This window comes from Anabrus simplex, chromosome 10 (genome assembly GCF_040414725.1).
Source record: "Anabrus simplex isolate iqAnaSimp1 chromosome 10, ASM4041472v1, whole genome shotgun sequence".
Taxonomy (NCBI): Eukaryota; Metazoa; Arthropoda; class Insecta; order Orthoptera; family Tettigoniidae; genus Anabrus; species Anabrus simplex.
Window position 1 is genome coordinate 99,681,698 of NC_090274.1, and position 22,162 is coordinate 99,703,859.

The 22,162-nt window shown below is 42.5% G+C and overlaps 1 protein-coding gene across 1 annotated transcript in view; it reads left to right on the top strand.

Annotated features, from left to right (window-relative positions):
• The window catches only part of LOC137502396 (zinc finger protein 782-like), a 68,089-nt gene extending 46,417 nt beyond the window's left edge, over positions 1-21,672 (top strand). The window contains exon 5 of the mRNA XM_068229461.1: positions 19,519-21,672. Within this exon, the coding sequence (XP_068085562.1) occupies positions 19,519-20,308 (790 nt within the window). The 3' untranslated portion in view covers positions 20,309-21,672. The remainder of the gene's footprint in view (positions 1-19,518) is intronic.
• Positions 21,673-22,162: the final 490 nt, after the last annotated feature.

Below are 22,162 nucleotides of genomic sequence, written 5' to 3' on the forward strand. Positions count from 1 at the left end.
AATCTACAAATTCAAAATTGTTAAGTTTTATGTACATTGTAAACAATATAAAATAATTTCAAAGTAACATAATTAGGCTCATTAATCAGTATAATGATGGCTGAGTTCAAGAACTCAAAGAATGTCATTTTTAAATTATTTGTTTGGTTAGATTCCTTCTTTTCATCATCTTTTCTGTTCTCTTGTGTGTTAAGTCAGATTCCTCCATTTGCGGACTCCAAAGCAGATACGTTAATGTGCTCTACAAGTGAAATGTTCAGATCAGTAGTGCTATATCTTAGATATCATAGTTTTCAAATAAAACTTCCACACTGTTGTAAGCATAATAATATTGTAGTATTGAATTTATGTTTGTTCCAGTGTTGTTGTTACATTTGCTGATTGTTGCCAATTCCTACCTTTCATTCCAATGCTCATTGTCACTCAAGTGCTTGTAGTGTGTTGATTACAAACACATTTGCACAATTACTATAAGCTAATAGAATGAAGTGAAGTTTTAAATTTGTGAAGGTTGCATAAAAAAATTTAGAATTCTTCAAGTAAGTGAATATATTATCTTGTGAGTAAATAGTAATGTAATGATATAATATTATTTCAGAATTGTAACTTTTATCACTGATGTTACAAAGTAACAGAAATGTATATTCTGTTTACAAGCATTTCATGGAGTAGTTGTTTTTGAACTCTGGGTATGCCATTTGACTACTGGCTAATTGATTTTTTGCTCTCACACCTTTGTTGGTTTCTGTGTGAAACGATCTTTGACAATCCCTGGAAAATAATTATAAAATCTTGGATTGGTGCTCTTAACTGAGCCCTTGTATCGACAGGTCCTGCAGTGGCTAGTCGTAGCCTAAGCTTTCATTCAAACCAGATTAGTGATGTAAACTATGAATTCTGAAAAGTTTATTCAATTTTTTGCGTGGTTAGAATCTTTTGAACTGTTATATGACACATTGACTTGTTTCTACTGTACATTCACAACTAGTGGCAAGAAATATTCATTTCAGTCATCAGAACTTCCCAGTACAAGCTTACACTCTCTCATTAGTCAGAGTGGAACCATGCACACAACTGAAGATCGCCCAAATATGTCAACTCTTCGAGGTTCAATTTCTTCTGTTTTTTCGTAATTCTTGTTTAACAGGACACAATAGGTTACATTAGAGAACATTCTTGTATTATGATCACCAATAAAAATGTTGCTTATGAATCCTTTTCACACACAAAATGCATATTTCTATTTTTCAATGGAGTTTAAATTAGCTCTCTCCTTCCTAATCATATATTGTGCAGAGGCACCTTTGAACCAGCAAAGCGACAAGCCTTTTGTGTGTTTTCTTTTTCCTTGGAATATCATCCAGAGGACCGTCCATTTTCTACGTAGCATAGTCCATTGTATATCATAGATATTAGATGCTTCTGAAGGATTCAGTCGACCGGATCTTATCTACTGCTTCCCACTTTGTTTTATATCTTTCCCCATGTGCTATGTTATCCTGACTCTCATTTCAGCAGTCTACAAATATCATGCAGCAAGTTAAATGACTTCTTTTAAAATGTCTAAAAGATTAGCCATGGCAGTTTGGTACTGAATTACATAACAGGTATTAAGAATCATAAAATTTCCTAATTTGCTGACTTGTGGAAAGCCACATATTTCTGAGCTTACCAATTAGTGATAAGATTACCTTCCACTTGTGGAGACACTTAGTGATGAGGCTAACTTCCAGTTGTGTAGAGACATATGATCCTGAACTAATGATGTAGTGATGCGGTTTCCTTCCACTTTTAGAGTATCGAGTGTCATATGGCCCTTAGCTGACCACTTTGTGCCATTCCTCTAGGGTCTTAATATTTATAGACGTGATTGGGGTGAAAATAACAAATTATTAATATGATCATGTGCTTTCTATAACGGATGTAAGCAGAAATATGAGTTGCAAAATTCCCTTCAGGCTAGAATACACTAACCAACTCCCCTCTTGTTGGTACTCATAGAATTTCACCGGATATTCAAACTGTCACTCCCAATTAACACAGATAATCCTGAAATTTTTATTTTGTTGAGTTATATATTTTTATTTATAATATATTTATAGGAGTCACTTAACCACGAAGTCCAGAAGTATTCTGTCATTCAAAAACTATTTTGTGGAAATAAGTCTTTATAGAAATTGGACATAGGCCTTAGGGGAGAGAATTTGAACATACTAAGTTGAATGATAGGATGTGTAAAATATCCAATGTATTGTATTTTTATAACAGAATATTCATCAATCTGCTTGTTGTTATTCTGCTTCTTTAGCGTTAGCCCTGCTTGGTTGCAGGGTCTGGTGTTGTGATTCATAGTCTCCAGTTAGTTCGGTCTCGGGCCATGTCTATATGTAGTCTCAGAGCTTTCAGGTAGTTGTGCACTTTATCTGTCCTATTCTGTCTTGTTTGTCCCTTGCACGTATTTTCACTGACTTTCTATGTATACACTGACTTTCCCAATATTAAGTCCTCTGCACACAACACATGCCCAAACCAGCACACACACCAGTCCTCAATTTTTTTCTGGATTGGTGCAATGCCAAAACCTTTCTTAATGACATCTTATGAAATGTGATCCAGTCTAGTTATGCCAGCCTTCCTCCTAAGCATCTTCTTCGTAGCCATGATGCTTAGTTGGTGTTCTACCTCCTCTTTAGCTGGCGAGCATTCGTTGCCATAGAAAATGACAGGACGGATAACAGTTCAGTAGATCTTAATATTTCAGATGGTTCTTCATCCGACGGTGGCAAGGGCGCCCGTTGTCATTCTCAAGTTAAGCCAGGCTTTGTATATCCTTAAGTTGACTTCATCAGTAAGTAGGCCATCATCAGAGATTGAGGAGCCTAGATACTTAAATTTCTCCACTTGTGCTGTATACTCACTGTCAACATGCATGTCTCCAACTTAAGAATGTAATGTCATGTATGCTGTCTTCTTTTTGTTGAGGCGTGCGATTGTTCCAGTCTTCTGTTCTGCGGCCAAGATGATATTATTGTTTAGAGAAGTGTCCATGGTATTGGACTGTGCAGGTCTGATATAATGATGTCTATCACAAGAATGAACAGCAGTGGTGATAAGACAGGGCCTTGGTGGACTTCAACAGTAAAGCGGAAGTCATCAGACACTCCTGCGGCAGCTTGAACATGACTCCTCGGTTTTTCTTGGAGCAATTACTCCCTCCCAACAAGGTGCTCTGGAACGCCATGCTCTTGTAGTGCTGACCGATTAGGTTATGATGTACCCAATGCAGTCCTCCTCAGGGTCCAGAAAGTCATGATGAAGGCTTTTATTATTTTCACTGTGTCTCTCAAGTAGCAGCCCTGCAGCGTGGGTTGCTTTTGTTGCGTCACAATTTTACACAAATCAAGCTAGGCTTGTTGTATGTTTGGCTAAATCGCTAATTCTTTTGTTGAAGATTTGTTTGAAATCTGTCTTTGCATTGCTCAGAAGTATGATCGGGCGGTAATTAGGGAAATCGGCATAGCCTCCCTTATTTTTGAATGGATACTCTATCGCCAATCTATTGGTTTTTTATCTTCTTTGATGATCTGGTCGAAAAGCTTGCTTTAGCCACACTGCTGTATCCCCCCATTGAAGGAAACAAAACTCTGCCTGTAGATAATCGGGACAGACGGCTTTCCCTGGTTTAATTTCCTTCAGCATAGCCTGGACGTCCGTGATGTCAGTTTCCTACATTGGACCTTCAACAGCAGAGGTGATTGGGATCGGTTGATATGGAAATTCCAAGATTGACATTTTCTCAAACTTCTCAGTATATTCGCACTTCCCGCCAATGGAGTAGCAAATCGCCTGTTTCCTCATTGATGCCCAAAAAACATTGGACTTCTTCCGTTTTGCGATGCCTCGATTTGACTAGCCGTTACATATTCCGCTCGTTTACGTGCGAGGCAAGTTTCACATATTTTTTTGCTAGTGGCTTTACGTCGCACCGACACAGATAAGTCTTATGGCGACGATAAGATAGGAAAGGTCTAGGAGTTGGAAGCGGCTGTGGCCTGATGTGAAAATGGGAAACCATGGAAAACCACCTTCAGGGCTGCCAACAGTGGGATTCGAACCCGCTATCTCCCCGATGCAAGCTCACAGTCGCGCGGCCCTAACTGCACGGTCAACTCGCCGGGTATTTTCACATACAGACCTGCTCACCGGTTTGTTTTTGTTACAGCAACGATCTCGTTCACTTTACTAGCGGCTGCTCTGTAGGCATTCCAACGAGCAAAAACCTCGTGGTACAGCTGCTGCATACTTCTTCATTCCTTAGCCATATGTTGTCGTTGTCGTCGCCCTGATTTAGTTCTTCCAAGAATAGAGCAGGCAGCGTTTCTCGGTTTAGTTCGGCTCACTTCAACTGTGGTGATTTGTGGCTCTGTAACTTTTGCAACAACGTTGGCCTCCTTCTTCAGGCGCCACTATTCATTACGTTTGGGCCATTTCCTTTGAAGTATTGGGCTCTTGGTGTCTTTATCCGCAGCTTACAGATGACTGGTCGATGTTGCATCGCAACGGTTTCGTAAGGAACAACTCTTGTCTCTAGAACTCTCACAAGGATGTAGTCATTGTGAATTGGTTGGGAGCCACTGTAATACGTGACTAGATGAATATCACTCTTTTTGAACCGTGTGCCTGCGATGATCTGTTTCTGCATAATAGGGAAATATTTTGGCCATCGTCGTTCGTCTGTCCATATCTATGAATGCTATGGACTGTGTGTTCTTTTATCCTCTGTCCGACACATCCATTCAGATCACCAACAACGATAAGATTGGTAGCGGACTTCTTGTCAGGCAGTGCCCAGAACGCTTCTTTGGCTTCCGTGCCCAGGCCTGTTTGTGGAGTGTTCCACTGAAAAATTAGAATTTCCTTCTCTCCCCAATGTTAATGAGTTACATCAAGCGATTGTCATACTTTTGCACCTCAGAGTTTGAACCGTCAAATTTTGCTGATATAACAATGCCAACACCATTATTTATTCTTTGGCTTCCGTTGTACATCAGTTAGTATCGCACCACATTTCGCATGACTTTTACCACTCCACCTTTTTCCTGCACCTCACAGATGCCTATATGCCTTCTCTCAAGTGCTGTGGCTTATTTGCTGCTTCATTCAGACATAGTTCAGTGATGCGATACAGAATGGGGGAACTCGCTTGCTTAGCCGTCACAGCCCGTGTGACGGTAACCCTTGCATACTTTCCATGCTGACTGGGCACTGCCAATCCACGTACCTTCCAGACGACGCCCTAACCTTGATTTTGATTCCATTAGACATATTTCTGTAATCACGTGATGGTATTATTTTACGGCCGGCTTATCTTGAAGAATTTTAGAGCTCATGACAGCAGGTAGTTACGTCGCTCCGGACATGGGGTGGTGGTGGTGATTATTGTTTTAAGAGGAAGTACAACTGGGCAACCCTCCTCTATATAACACTAATCAGAGGAGAAAAAATGGCAGGGATCCGACACTTCGAAAAATGAAGATATCGGCCAAATGAAGACGAGGGCCACGAAAGGCATGAAAATGAAAGACTCCCTAGCCCTCGCAAAACTAATAGCGTCGGGGTCGGAAAAGAACAAGAGTTGACCAAGAGCGGTCGGATAGGACAGATGAAAGTGAGGAGCCTGGCACAAGTAAGTGGAAGCAATGCCAGGACTCAGCTGGGGGCCCCGTGGTCTCCAACCCACGCTCCAAAGTTCAGAGCCCCTGTGGGTTCCGGACATGGGGAACAGATGCCTTTTGCAGCCGCTCCTCTAGAGAAGAAATGCTACGCTCCTTTCTGCATTAACTTCCAGAAAGGTAGAGTAGCTCTTCTGCCAACTGCTCCGTACCGAACGTCTCCATCTCCTCCAAAATTGCCATTAAGGACTTTGTACGTGTTTGGTCCGCTAGAGCGATTGCATTTTGCACAAGTCTGTCGGGAGGCCAGTGGGGATCCCGTATCCGTCACCGGGGATGCGCCATGTGTTCCAGCAATATGGCTGGTTCGTGGAGAATCAGTGTAAAATGAAACACCATTTTACTGAAAAACTAATTGTGAACCTGATAAACCAGATGTCACAAAAATCACGTACTCACGTTAAGAAGAACGGCCACAGACTTTTGCACCTTTTGTTGGCGTGATATGTAACAAAACACATGACATACAATCCAGTGTCTTATTTTCTGCCCCCTGCTGCCTAGTCTAGCTTGTCGTATCTGGAATTAATGTCCCCCTTTTTTTTTGGTCGACTAAATTTCTCCTAAGAGTGCTCTAACAACACGTGGTCGAGCCTTCCATTACTTTGCTTGTGAGGAAGTCATGCATTCGACTGGGCCATGTGAATTCCGTGCATACAGCATGAATTGGGAAGTTCCTGTTCATGTTACGATATATTTTGGACAGCATGATCGACTTTCCCCATGTGCCAGTTGTAAGCAGATCTCACCTTTAACCAAAAAGTTTGTAGTTCTCTCTCTTCTTTCGTTGAATATGTAGAACCATTCTGCGGTTGGGTACCCCTGCGGGTGGGTGACACCCATGTAGAATAACCCGCGGTGTCCACTGCCTGTCCTAAGAGCCGACTAAAAGGGGGACCTTGGCATGGGCATGGATTTTGGTTTGGTACATTGTGTTGTTCCCCCTGTGGATGGGAGGGGCTGAATACATCCACAGGTAATCCCGGCCTGTCGTAGAAGGCGACTAAAAGGGTCGTGTGGCCATGGTTTCCTTTTTATTTTTTAATGTTTTTGATGGGCATCCTATGTCTGTGTTTATGCCCGAAGGCGGTGCAGTAACCACCCAGGAAGCGGCGGGTGGGAGCGTCATGTACTCTTGCAGTAGAATCCGCCTGACAACACAGGTCCCCGCACAGCCGAATGCCAGGAGGACATATTATTATTATTATTATTATTATTATTATTATTTATTATTATTTTTACGCTACACTTAGTGCTCTGTATACGCTGTGGGTTACGTTCTAATGCGAGTGACTGGAGGAAGGGAGTCCTAGTGCTCATTGCCTCTGTTATCCCGTATTAGGCATCGTCCAACTTCGGACCCCGGGCAGTACCGGCTTTGACCAGGTGGGTATTGGCTTGGCAGCTTCGATCGGCTACAGAGACCCCTGATCGGCGTGGGTGGCATTCGGGGAGGATGTTCCCGGGCATGGCTTTCAAAAGTCATGAGCCAGCCCAAGGTGGTCCCCCACCGAAGTCTAACTTTTGCTTCCCTGAGAGGTTCAACTCCCTGAGAACATGCGGAGCATGAAGGAATTGGATCCAGCTTCCCTAGGTTTCTGGTTGCTACCAGACGATGGGCACCATTTTAAGCTGGTAAAATGAATCCTTTTAGTAGACACATTGAAGGCGTCTACGGTGAACATGAGGATCTCAAGAAAATGCGCAACGGTAGTTTGCTTTTGAAGACTCATACAGCACTGCAAGCCGATCAGTTGCTTAAGTGCGACCACGGTGACGAAATCCCCGTCAAAGTGGAGGAGCACAAATTCTTGAATCTGTTTCGTGCAGTCATCTTCCACCGCGACCTTATTTTGAACACTGAAGAAGAGTTGATGGAAGACATGAAGAACCGTGTAGTGACACACGTCCGGCGCATTCACGCAAAGTCAGTCAACAGTGAAGACGTTTCCACTGGTGCCTTCATTGTCTCAAGTTGCCAGTGTTAACAAACAGAATCAAGGTAACAACTTATCGTTGCGATGTGAGGCCGTACATCCCACCTCCTATGCGATGCTATCAATGCCAGAGATTCGGACATATGGTATCTCGTTGTTCGAATCAGTGTGTGTGTGTGTATGTTACATGTGAAAGAGTAGCTCACGCCCGGAGAAGTGCACAACTCCGTACAGGTGCACTAACTGCTCTGGTCTTCATTCTCCTCAAGATCGGAACTGTCCGACATATATGAGTGAGCAGAATATCCAGGAGGTAAAGACCCTGGATGGTCTTTCCTACCTGGAAGTGCGCCGTAAGTTTAATTACATGAATAAACCTGCCAGTAAACTAGACTACAGCAAGATAGCTCAGAGTCTCCCAGGTTCGCTTTTCACGACATAGTTACCCGTGATGATCGCTGCACCCAAGGCGACTGTTGCTCCTGAGAGCAAAGTCGCAAAGAGTAAAAGCTCGAAGGGGGACCATCCCACCTTCGACCAACAAGAAGTCTGTTCCGGCACAGCCAGGAGGGAAGCCTAAGCGGCATCATCGACCAGGGCGGTGGAATTATCTCCCAGCCCGTCCAAACTGGAAGAGAATGCCGGGAAGAGGAGCGCCCCTACCGGCTGCTCCCGCACTTCTCCTGCGAAGGGGAAATCATGCCCTCCATCCCGAGTGTAGGAGTCTGTGCCAATATATACCCCTGCTCCCAACCTTGCATGCTCCCCTCATAGGGGAACTTCCCGTCCCCGGAAAGCGTCGAAGTTCTGGGCGTCAATCCTGCCATCTGTTGATGACGGGATGGACATCGAGCTGTCATCTACAGCTACGGATGTACCCTAGGTGTTGATATTGATAGTGTTTAGGTTCACGAGCATCTTGTCGCTCATAACCTAACACTGTTTTTTACAGTCCACACTACGGCACTGTTACATTGGAATTGAACTGTTATGACAGGCATCCTGCTGAGCTTCGTCAGCTCATTAGTCCGTTCGTGGCGAGTATAGTCTGTATTCAGGAGACAAACTTCAGACCAGGTCATCATACGGTCTCGAGAAAATTCAGACTATACTCGACAGAACGATATTACGCTCACCGGGTGCCCGTTGGCATGGGTATTTTTGTTCGTTCTGATACCTATAGCAAAGAGGTTCCTCTAAGAACCCCACTGGAAGTAATTGCGGTGTGGATACCGCTGCCTGACATAACAAGAGTATTTAATGTTTATTTACCAACAGGCCACCCTCTTAATATAAATGATGTCACTGATCTTATAGATCATCTTCATCCTCCCTTCCTTTTATTGGGTGATTTTAACGCTCATCACCCCATATGGGGCTCTGAAATGCCTTGCCCCAGGCGAAGGGAGTTGGAAACATTAGTAACAGAGCTGGATTTTTGTATTTTGAACACAGGTGAGCCACCTCATTTCAGTGTACCGGTACGTTATGGCACATACTCTCGCATAGAATTAAGTCTATGCAGCCGAATGTTGTTTCCGCTGTTTCGGTGGAATACACACGATGATCTCCGTGACAGTGACCATTTTCCCACTATTCTTACGTTGTTGAAACAAATCCTTCGAGGCTCCTCCTCGATGTATTCTTTAACATGCTGATTGGCCAAACTTCACATCACTTGCTATCTTTAACGACGAGACCAGGCGGACTGTAGAAAGCGAAAAAACTTATATAACAAGTTATCCTTGCTGCTGCTGAGAAGTCCATTCCCTGCTTCTCAGGGACTCCTCGCCAAAAACTCGTTCCTTGGTGGAACAAGAAAATAGCAGCAGCTATCTAAGTTTGCCGTCGCACTCATGAACGTTATCGTAGGCAGCCTATTGTGGCCAACTTGGTAACATAAAAAAACACCGCGCTAAGGCGTGAGTACTTATTCACCAAAGTAAGAAAGCTTCGTGTCATCTTAAGTGTGGACTAAACTTTGACGTATTTCTGGTATCCAAGGTTCATCTTCTGTACCGGGAATTTCCATTGCAGGCAGTATCGTCACTGAACCACTCTCGATTGCTAACCATCTAGCTAGACATTTCGTGTATGTGTCTGGCTCCGGGAATTACCATCGTGATTTCCTCGCTCTGAAGTGGGAGACAGTTTTGCCACTCAAGCTTCCGAGGCCTCTAATGTGGGATCTCCGCAGCGTCTTGGCGCTTTGCAAGGACACGTCCCCCGGGCCAGACACTGTCCACAGCCAGATGTTTTGCAACACCTTAGTGAGGATAGTCTTATATCTCCTTCGAGTGTTCAAACCGAATCTGGACAGAGGGTGAGTTTCCGTCTCAGTGACGAGAGGGCATAGTCATTCCTGCCCTGAAACCTGACAAAAATCCTAGGTATGCAAGAATCTATAGACCTATTTGTCTCACAAACTGCTTGTGTTAGCTATTTGAGAGGATGGTAGATCGCCTCCTTGTGTGGTGTCTGGAGAAAGGCGGACTTTTATCAGATTACCAATGTGGTATTCGAGCCAGTCGCTCAACCACTGACCACCTGGTACGCCTGGAGAGTTCTCTCCAGGATGCATTTTCCGCAAACATCATTTAGTGACTTTTTCTTGACGTAGAATGGGCCTGTGACACCACATGGCGGTATGGTATGCCTTCAGTCCTGCACCAGTGGAGATTCCGAGGTTAATTGCCGGTATGTATTACGAATTTTTTGTTTCTCCGTCTATTCCGTGTCCGAGTTGGGAGGGCATATTCGCAATACCGCGTTCAAGAAAGTGGAGTCCCACAGGTATCGGTACTTAGTGTCACTATGTTTGTGATTGCGATAAACGGTATTGTCGCTGCTTTTTCAGCAATAATACCGTCGCTATATGTCGATGATTTTGCTCTGCACTATAGCTCGCGTAATATGGCAGTCGAAGAGCGACAATTACAGCAAGCTATTAGGAGAGTGGAACAGTGGACCTTAAAACAGGGCTTTCGGTTTTCCACCACAAAGTCCTCTGTTGTCCACTTTTGTCGCCACCGTACTCTTCACCCACAACCTGAGCTTCTTTTAGGAAATGTCGTTCTTCCCGTAGTTGACACCGATTTCTTGGGCTCCTTGTCGATAGCAAATTATCGTGGGAGCCACACGTGCGGCAGTTATAAGTGCAATGCCCCAAGAAGCTGAATATCTTGCAGTTTCATAGCATCACTAATTGGAGTGCTAACCGCACGGTGCTCCTACGATTCTATAGGACACATACTTTATCCAGGATAGACTACGGCAGTGCAGCATAAGGCTCAGCAAGACCAAGTGTCCTTGCGAAACTGAACAGCATCCACCACAGCGGGGTTAGGCTGCCAACGAGAGCTCTTCGTACAAGCCCCTGCCGCCTTTACACCTGAGGCGCCAGCAAATGCTTCTATCGTATGCTTCAAATTCGCGACAGTTGCCACTTCACCGAAGCTATCCTTGCGTATTGAACATTGGAAACCGTGGGCTGTACGCTGCTTGTCCTCGAGCAACGCTGCCGGTTGGAATACGCTTGGATAGCAGTCACATGTTGTTTCACGCACCTTCGGTTCCTTGCCTTGTCAGACAACCAAGTGGGGTACCTCCGTGGGTAGTACGACGACTTGAAATAATCCTGGATCTGCACACTGGTCCGAAGGAAAACACGGGCCCTTCGATTTATCGGGTGCTCTTCCTGTCCGTTGTTGGCCAGTATCCAGGTTCAGTCGCCATCTATACGGATGGGTCGAGAACAAACACGAAGGTGGACACTGGTATGTAGTGTGTACACAGCGGAGCTCTATGCTATCTGTAAAGCTCTGCGGTATGCGCCGACACCTTCTTCTGTGTACTGACTCCTGGAGATCGATACGGTCTATTGATACCTGTAGTGTGTACACAGCGGAGCTCTATGCTATCTGTAAAGCTCTGCGGTATGCGCCGACACCTTCTTCTGTGCACTGACTCCTGGAGATCGATACGGTCTATTGATACCTGTAGTGTGTACACAGCGGAGCTCTATGCTATCTGTAAAGCTCTGCGGTATGCGCCGACACCTTCTTCTGTGTACTGACTCCTTGAGATCGATACGGTCTATTGATACCTGTAGTGTGTACACAGCGGAGCTCTATGCTATCTGTAAAGCTCTGCGGTATGCAATGTCCGATGAGCGCCGACACCTTCTTCTGTGCACTGACTCCTTGAGATCGATACGGTCTATTGATACCTGTTTCCCTCGGCACCCTCTGGCAGGCCTGTCCTCCCCCCGATAATCTGAGGTTGATAAAAGGTACTATGAAGGTATGGTTGGCTTCCCTTCGGGCTTCTAGGCAGGAAGCAGTGGTATTGTATGTCGTCGTCGGATCGGCCACGGTATCGTAACTCAGTCCCATCTATTGAAAGGACAACCCCGTCCAGTTTGTACTTGCGGCGATCACCTTAGCGTGGTACACATCCTTACGGAGTGTGTAGACCTGGTCGGTTGCACCGTAGCGTAAAACTCCCGAGTACCATCTCCCTCATCCTGCGCAATGACGAGCAGTCAGCAGACTTTGTCATCCATTATATGAGCGATAGTGGCCTTTGTTATTGTGTGTAATAATGTCCATTTTCTTGGTATATTTCTGTCAACTGCGCTTTTATCCCATTGACACTACTTTAGTTATTGGCGTATTTCAATGTGTTATTTTAACTCATAACTAGAATGCTATATTTATCTACCTGTATTTTCAGGCAATGCCTTTTTCCATTTTCACCTTACATTTCTATAATTTTATTAGATAACTAGCAAATGTACCCGTGCTTCGCTACAGTATTCTGCATTGTAGTAAATACTGTACATGCAGTAAATAAGATTGTTTTAAAATAGCATGTCTCTTAGCGTTATCCGAGAAACAGCATGGAGAGGTTCCCATACCTTGTTTCCAATGCAGAGTGCTTGTTACGGATTTGTGGTGATAACGACAGGCTCACTTGCCTACTGCCATTCACAATCGAGTTGGGAAGTTTACATTATAATGGCAGGCCCCATTGCCTACTGCGCGGTCACAATCGATTTGGGGAGTTTCCGTTACAATGGCAGCCCCCTTTCCTACGTCCAGACTCATTACAAATTGAGGATTTTTTATTATAATGGCAGGAAACTTCCCTACAACCAATCAAAATTGAGTTGTGCAGTTATCATTATAATGACAGGCCCCTTTTCCAACTGCTAGCCAGCTTACTGCCAGTCACACCATTTGCTGAGTTTGCATCAAAATAGCAGGCCATTATGCCTAATGCCAGTCACATTTTAGATGGGTACATCTGTTTATAACTGCGGGAACGCTTGCCTACAGCCAAACACAATCGGGTAAGGGGAGTTTTGAAAGAAAACTGCATGCTCCCTTGCCTTCTGCAAGTCAAATCGAGAAGTGAATTATTCATTACAATGGTAGGCCTGCCTTATTAATGCCAGTTACACAGGAATTAGAGGAGGACCCCATTCCTGCCAGTCAAAGTCGGTGTGGGGAGTATTGATTACAAAAGCAGACACACCCTTTCTCGATCGCTACAAAATCGACATCAGTGAATATATATAGTTCGACATACGAAAGTATGTGCTTGTTTACAATATTGCAGACCTTCATTTACAGATTAACTGCTGCTAAAGGGTACATCATATCGAGAAAGGATTGTACCAGACGCCGGATTTAGCGGCCTAAATTGCTGGTCTTATGATATCTCATCTATTTATGGGTCAGATTGAGTTAGAAACGTGGAATAGGGTAAAATCTGTGTAAGATTACCTCACATTGCATTGCTTTTCGGATAATTAAGTGACAGCTACATACATAGCATTTGGCTCACACATGGCTACTGGGTGGACCAATTTTCGTGTAGAGTTTGATGACTCTATCTTTCCTAAAGTGATGGAAGATATGAATTATGTTTGTGAAAAGTCCAAATTTACTTAACATCGAGAAATAGAGAAAAATCAAACGTAAAAGGGATAGAAATACGACAAAAAGTCGTAAGACCAAGGTTGTAGATCACTCCAAATTGAACGGGGATTGTGCCATCCGTTATGTGGTAATACTTCCCGAATGTCTGCACCGTCATGAAAATTGCCTCCATATTTCGATATTCTTCGGGGTAAAAAGGGAAAAATTTAAAGAACTTGGAAGTTTTCCGTCCGTTACAGGCTAAAACGTATAATTTTGCCAAATTTCAATATCCTTCTTCGACTGGCAGATTATGCCGCGATCTGGGTTCTCGGTGAGGGGTGTAAAAATTAGGACTTTCAATAAACTAAACCAAAATAGGCAGATGGTCATTATTACCCCTTCAACGTGTAGCTGTACGAAAATTTCTCCAAAATAGTCAATGTACAGGCACACAGTCGTTATGATTTTATTTACATAGATATATAAGGAACCTGCTCCAGCTACAACACCTTTTGGGCTATATCCGCTGGACTTAACCTGAAAAAACGGACCGTTTATGATATCTCTCTTTTAATCCTCCTGTCGAGAAAATGCACACAAAAAAGTTTTAGAGATGGAATTGCATCACGTTTGGTCGATTTCCAGTCAGGTTGGTCTTGTACTTTATGTATTGTGGAAGAGTAAAATCACCATTTTGGTTTCCTATAAACCGCCAGTCAATTCCGGGAACATGAAATGTTATTGACGATTAACACCTACCGTTGGACAGGTGGATGTTAATGTAAGTTTGACTCAAATATCTTCAGTACTTTTCAAGTTGTAAAAAATACGCTTTACACGCACCCGCTCTTGAGTTAAGTCCGGTGGGACTTGTACCGGAAAACGGTCCGTTAATGATATCTCCCTTATTAATCCTCGTATTGAAATGATGCACATGAGCAAAAACGGCTTAGAAATTAATTTCCATTACGGCAGGTAAATTTACATTAAGTTTGGTTGTGTATATTTTGTGGGAATGCAAAATCACGGTTTCGGTGTCGTATAATCCCCCAGTCAGTTCGGGGATTTATAAACAATATTTACCCTAAAACCTACCAAAGGACAGGTGGATTCTAAATATCAAGTTTGGTGGAAATATATCCGGTAGTTTCCAAGTTATAGACAAACAGACAGACACCAAAACTGAATATATGCAGATGGTCATTATTACACCTGAAACGGATAACTGTACGGAAATTTCGCCAAAATTGTCAGTGTACAGACACACACTATAAGTGCAGACCTTTATTTCGATAGTTACTGCTTTGAAACTGTTCGACGTATCTACAAACGGGCTTCTCCATCAGACGCCCTTTCAGTGCTCCACATGTTTGGTCCTATGACATCTTCTCGTACCTTCTATATTTATGGGTTAGATTGAGTTAGAGTCATTGAATGGGGGTGAAATTTTGTACATTTTTCAAATACTACTTTATATTTTTGATACTCATGTGACAGCTAGAATCATAAAATTTGGCTATAACATGGCCAATGGTCATGTCAATGTGCGTGCCGAATGTCATGATTCTACCTTTCCTATAAGTGTGCCAAATGACAACATGTACGTGTAAAAGTACAAAATCAACTTGAAATCGAGAAATTCAGCTGTATTTGACGTATTAGAGATATAAATACGACGAAAAGTCATAGGACAAACGTTGTAGATCTCTCCAAAATGAAACGCCACTTGCTTTCTGACTTGTGATACGACGTACTGATTAGCCACCAATTACCCCGAAACGAAGGTCTGCACCGTCGTTAAAATTGCTTCCATATTTCGGAATTTTCTTGGGGCAAAAGTTATACATTTGCATAGCTTAGAATATTTCCTCAAAGAAAAGAGTGTCCAGCATTCGGGATTACCACTCGCATACATACGTGGTAATTAAGGAAGAAAATAATACAGTTTAGTAAGTTGAAATTAATAGAAAATGGATTATAACTGAGGACATCCGGATGACGACAAATATGTAAATACCAAGTGAATGTATTGGAAAATCAAATGCTCCTCAATAAATTATGCCGGTGTGAGTTATGGATATAAGAAAGCAGTAATCGGAGAGAAATTTAGGCGTAGGGATTCTTAGGTAATCAGATAAGAAGATGAATATTTGTGTTATTACTTAATCTATTCGAGGACGGTTATAACCTCCAATGATATTCCGCCAATATCCCGCAGAATGGCCGATTGACGACTCATGCTTTCTACCCAAGGAACAACCACGAATTTAAAGGAATGATGAGGAAAATGGCAATACGTTACTTCCCTGCTGGCAAGCAGTCAGAGACGTCGCCATGGTAACCCATATATTCGTTGTCGGTCTGTCGGTCACTCAATGCAGAGCATGGTATCGATAGAAAATAGTAAATTTCTCCGTCATTTGAAGAGTAAGGTAAATTATGAACATAACGAAAGGAAAACCGTTGTGGTTTTCCTATAAAACCCCCGTCTTTTCAAAGATTTTAAAATGGTATGCATATCGAAACCTTCCCCGGGATGAGTATACTCTAAATATGAAGTTTGGTTGAGATCTATCCAGCCGTTTCGACGTGATGGTTGAACAGACAAACAGACGAACAAACATACACGAAAAGTAAAAACCACCGATTCGGTCTTGAGTAGACCTAAGACGGATAAATATTTGAAAATTTGGCAAGACAAAAGGAATTACAGACAGCGTACCCCCTACAACTTTATTTAAAAGACAGGGCATTGTGGATTAGATCCACTGAATGTTTTAATCTTATAATTATTTTTCATCACCATTTATTTTAACCTCTAGTCAGTGGATATCTTTTTTTTTTAATTTTAACTAGCTGTAGTACCCGGCGTTTCCAGGATCGTTTCTGAATATTTACCTTAAGACTTGCATTACCAGTTAGTTATGTGTGAAGGGAATTTTTATAGAATTCCTATTTGACTTGCAGATTGATATGTTTTAGAATTATTTAGATCTGTTTGATTTAAAGTTTTATATTATTTAATTTTCGAGTAAAACTTCGTCCTTATGGAAGCTCGAATCGACTGGAAAGTATCTGATCCTGTCGAAAATTAGTAAATGATAACTATATGTATATAGCCATCGCACTGTAGAAACGATGTACATGATTTTAACTGTCAATAAGACTGTCGCCCTCTCGCCCCCACCCCTACGAGATAAAAATCCGGATTGTCACCATTCATCTCAGTGACCGCGGAAACTGTAGATTGGACACTGTTTTCGATTATTTTTTTTATCTCACTGCCGCCTCACCCCAAAGGGGCCTGAACATGAACTTTTAAAAATTCGGAGTGTCACTATTCATTTCAGCCACCACGAAAACTATGCATTCGATGCTATTCTAGATTATTTTATACCACCCCCTCCCCCCTGCCCATAAGAGTGCTAGGGGTGTCTTATCCCCACGCGGTTTGTCTCCTGATACTAATTGATAAGTGTACCATGTTTGGGAAATTGCTCCAGTGGTTTAGGAGATGATTTGTCATTTACACACACACACACACACACGCACACACATGCATCCGTTTTTATATAGTAAGAAGAAGAAGATACGATTTTATATATACTTTTTCGATTATTTTTATATCTCACCCCCTTCGCCCCCAATTGGACCTGTGAAAAATCCGGAGTATTACTATTCATTTCAGAGATCCTGAAATCTATGGATTCGAAACTGTTTTTAATTATTTCTAAATCTCCCCCTCCCCATTCGCTCCCCACCTAAAAGAGGGCTGAACTTGGACTTTGAAAATTTCTGGAGTATTACTTTTCAACTCAGCGACCCCGAAAACTATGAATTCGACACTATTCTTGATCATTTTTATAACTAACTCCCTGATCCCCCTCCCTCAAGAGCGCTAGGGATGGCTTACCCCACAGTGCTCGTCTCCCGATAGTAAGTAATACGTGTACCAAGTTTGGTTGAAATTGCTCCAGTGGTTTAGGAGGAGATGTCATTTACACACACACATACATCCATTTTGGTATATAGTAAGAAAATATTTTTTACTTCACCCCTTTCCATCCCCACCCAAAGGAGTCCTGTGAGTGCCTTACACAAAAATATATTTTTTCCGGATAGTAAGTGTTATGTGTACCAATTTTGGTTGGCAGCTATGCCCAAACGTATTTGCATAATCTCGCTGCTCTAGAATCCTGGAGCTGACGTTGCCATGGTTACGGCAGTTTATTTCTTTTATGCGATTCCTAGAGCAGGGCTAGTGTGGTGCCAATATCTCCGTAACGGTTGGTTTTACGGCCTTAAAGTACGGTTTTCGGGCCCTTAGGGCTACCGAGTTTTGTTCTTTGCGTCAAGAGTATTAAATTGAACTTTGTCTCGTCCTTATATGACAAATTCGATATTTTGCCTATATTAGCCTCTTATTTTTATATCTCCTCCGTGCCCCCACCTCGAATTGTTTTGAAAATAAAATACAGCCCATGTTACTGGTAATGTATCTTCCTATAGGTGAAGACATTTTTAAAACCGGTTCAGTAGTTTTTGAGTATATTCGTTACAAACAAATAAATTTTTCCTCTTTGTAATATTAGTATAGATTTTCATCTCATATCGTCCATCCCATACCGTTAGGGGCCGATGACCTTAGATGTTACGCCACTTTAAACAACAAGCATCAACATCATCAGCATCATCGTCTGCGTTTGGGAGACAGACAGAGACTTGGATGCTATCCAACTATGTTTTTATCCACTAAAAACAATCACGTTGTCCGTAATCTTTTGAAATAATAGGAATCTCATTGCTTCCTTTACATGGCAGCAATATCCACCACGGTGCAATTCAATGTCCTGTCATCTCGATTTTTGGCTCAAGCCTATATTTTCATGCTCCTTCTAGCCATGGTGTTAAACGAATACATGTAAGAATATTCAAGGGCTTGATAGCTTGCATTTGGGTTCAAATTCAGGATATTAGAACATTGTAATAAAACACTACTACCAAAGCCATATTATTAGTTGCCTTCATAATATCTATGACAACAGTATCTGGAGGAGAAAATAAAGCATCGGTGTTAGGGAAAGAGCTGTCATCTGCTTGTTATATTTCGGCTTTTTCCAGGAATTCATCAGGATTAGTGGTTTCCTCGTTGCATGTTAAATACATCAATTACGATCTAGACTGATGTAATATATGGTAGTAAGTATGAACTCTGTTTGATTGCACATCAAAGTCACGTAATTAGAAATAACCACACTGTGACGTGATAAAATGCTACACTGATATGATAACAATGTACAAATACAATATGTGTATGTATGTTTGTGTGTTAGTAAATATCATTCAGAAAAGATTAGCCATCAGCAAACCGTCAGCAAACAATGTTCAAAATTTTGTTAATATCTACAACACTCTCGGAAACAACCTCAACAACAAGGGGTTTTGCAAAAATTATTACTTGCCTGCCACAATATTCAGTGTGGTTGATCAAGATCAAAGCTCCGAATCATATGCCGTCCTTTATGTAGGAGAACAGACATATACTGATTTCAATGGATAACTATGTGCAGGATTAAAGAGCTTCTATTTCTCCTTTTAGGCTTTAGGCATTCTTTAAATGAGGTTATCAGTTTATTCGTACATTCCTAAATCGTCAAAAATTTCTTATGCGTGATATCCTAAATCGAGAATAAAGATGCAACACATCCTAGTAACGAGACAGAGAGAATTTGAAATTTAAGTCTACACTCTGAATTTGACCTCAGATGATGTTTGCCCTCAGGAATGTGATGCTCATGAGTAACGAGTTCTGTACTCGGGATTTCAGTGAGTTGAATGTGTAATAGCAATTCCTTTGTGTGAGAGCTTTAGTGGAGTTATCTGTTGAACTATTGGTCACATGGTTTTAATTTGTCACTGCAGATTGAGACCCGAGGTGAGCAACGCAGATCAGCAAACTTCGTGTGGCGGAATGCCTTGTTTAAAGTGCAATGTGTGTGGTGAAGTCCTGGCCGGGAACTTGGGCCTCTTGCGACGTCTGAAGAGGCACAAAGATGATCGTCATGTCTCTGGGAAATCCGAGCTAGAACATCACGTGCGGACTCACACGGAAGAAAAGCCTTACTGTTGCAATGTCTGTGGCAATGACTTGCAGAAAGTCTGTCGAAACGATCAAATGCGGACTCACAAGGGCGAGAAGCCATACTCCTGCAATGTATGTGGCAATTCCTTCAGGCAGAAAGGCGGTCTAAGATATCACATGCGGTCTCACATGGGAGAGAAGCAACACTGTTGCAATACATGTGGCAAATCATTTGTCCAGAAAAACAATCTAATAGTTCACAAGCGGGCTCACACAGGGGAGATGCCATACGCCTGCAATATCTGTTGCAAGTCATTCATTCAAAAAGGGAGCTTAGCAGTTCACATACGAACTCACACAGGTGAGAGGCCATACTGTTGCCTTATTTGTGGCAAGTGCTTCAAGCATGATAACACACTAAAATTTCATATGCGAACTCACACAGGCGAGATGCCGTACTTTTGTAATATGTGTTCCAAGTCATTCACCCGGAAAGACAACCTAGTGGATCACCTGCGTACTCACACAGGCGAGAGGCCATACTGTTGCAATATTTGTGGAAAGTCCTTCAAGCAGCGAAACAAAATAACATGTCACATGCGGACCCACACAGGCCAGAAGCAAATTTGATGCAATATTTGTTGCACATCATTCATCCAGTAAGGCGACCTAGCAGCTCACATACGTACTCACACAGTGGAGAGGCCATACTGGTGCAATGTTTGTGGAAAGTCCTTCAAGAAGCAAACAGTCTTACATGTCACATGCGGACTACCACAGGCTTGAAGCCATACCTTGTAAAGTCTACGGCAAATCATCAGCCGGAAAGTCTGTCTATAACAGTTCAGATCCGAACACACACGGTTGTTAAGAAACAGGAGTGCTCAGTAATGCGATATAATGTATAGAGCCATGTAATTTAACCATGCACATGTGAACCACACTGGAGAGATGCTGCACTGCGCCGTGTTTTGCTGCACCACGCTGACGGTGCTCACGAGCGTTACGTCACGCCGGGATGAGGCCGCACCCGATTCAATAATAATTTTATCTTGCTTTACGTCCCACTAACTACTGCAGAGAGTTCGGAGTTCCACAAGACCTCCAATTCTGGGTATGTAGCCGTGCACGTGTGATGCACACAGCAGAGAAGTAATTAGTTCTCCAGTCAGAACGGCACCTTTTTTGCACATCTCGTGGTGTACAACGGAGAACGGTCCATTCTTTTGTGTGCGAAAAGGGCAAAGGACATTTAATGAGTTATCTCCTTATCAGTCACAGATATATGACACCCGCTTGTTCTCAGCCATGGACGACCCTTTTCTTGGACTAAAGTAGAACTGTGGTCATTAACAATCATTGGAGAGGCGTCCATATGCGATTATAAGAAGTAATGGGACTCTGAATCATAGACAGAGGCAAGAGGTAAAAGACTAGAAGTGCAGGAAAAAATATTGAGACATTTTTATAAACAATTTAAGGGAATGAATAATTGACGAATAAAGTCATGATAGAGTATGCAATTGTAGAAATTGTGGCTGAAGACCGAGCACACCTGAGCTCCCCCTTCCTTCATGTCGTGTGCTCCTTTCATTATGAGTAGACCAGTAGCTCAAAACTGTACCTGCCGCCTCGGCTCTTGTATGATAATATTGTGTCTGTCAACCTATTCTGAATGCAGATTGGAAGTTCAATTTCAGTGCCCGTAGCCATTCATGAAGGTCATTTAGTTCTCGTGGAGGCGTCTGTAAGTAAGAACTCATATGTCGACAGCTGCTGTATGCTCGGGCTTTATTTATCCACTTTTGTTTACCTAGTGACAGAGGATTGGCCGCTCGCTTTTCTCTAATGAAACCACAAGAAAATCACTAAAAATCTCTTATATTTTGACGTTTCATGTGTTGAAGAGACATACTGAGTACTGAACCTTTTTCATCATATCGAACTGGTGTTGGCCTGTTCCAGGTCTTTGGCATGAATTATTAACTCTTGTGTCTCAGGGGGTGTTAATGGCTCTTTGTCACTTCCGGACATGACTACCGGGTATCAAGGAACGCTTACTTTCTTAAATGAAAAGCTTACTTAATCTGACAATGTTTATTCAATCAAAAACAATGAAATATGATTGTGGGTGTGTTAACAAATATGGATATAAATGGTGGTCTGCGGTCAATGACATTAATATAATGCTGCGGTTGGACGATTTCAGGTTGAGATTAAAATCAACCACAAAAGAAAGCCTGAAGCACTATTTACAGAAAACCACTTTGTGGTTAACTGGATAACAACAATATGAGATTCAATCTGCTTGGCTCCATAAATAAGTGTGCATTATGCTTCCGATTTCTCGAACGTCTGAATATCAGAAAGTGATCACCAGATCTTTTTTAATTTACGCTGTCCACTAACTCATCATCGCCAAAGGACGAGTTATCTCGACCCTCTCCTGAATCTGAGTAACCGCGAAATCACATCACTGAGCTA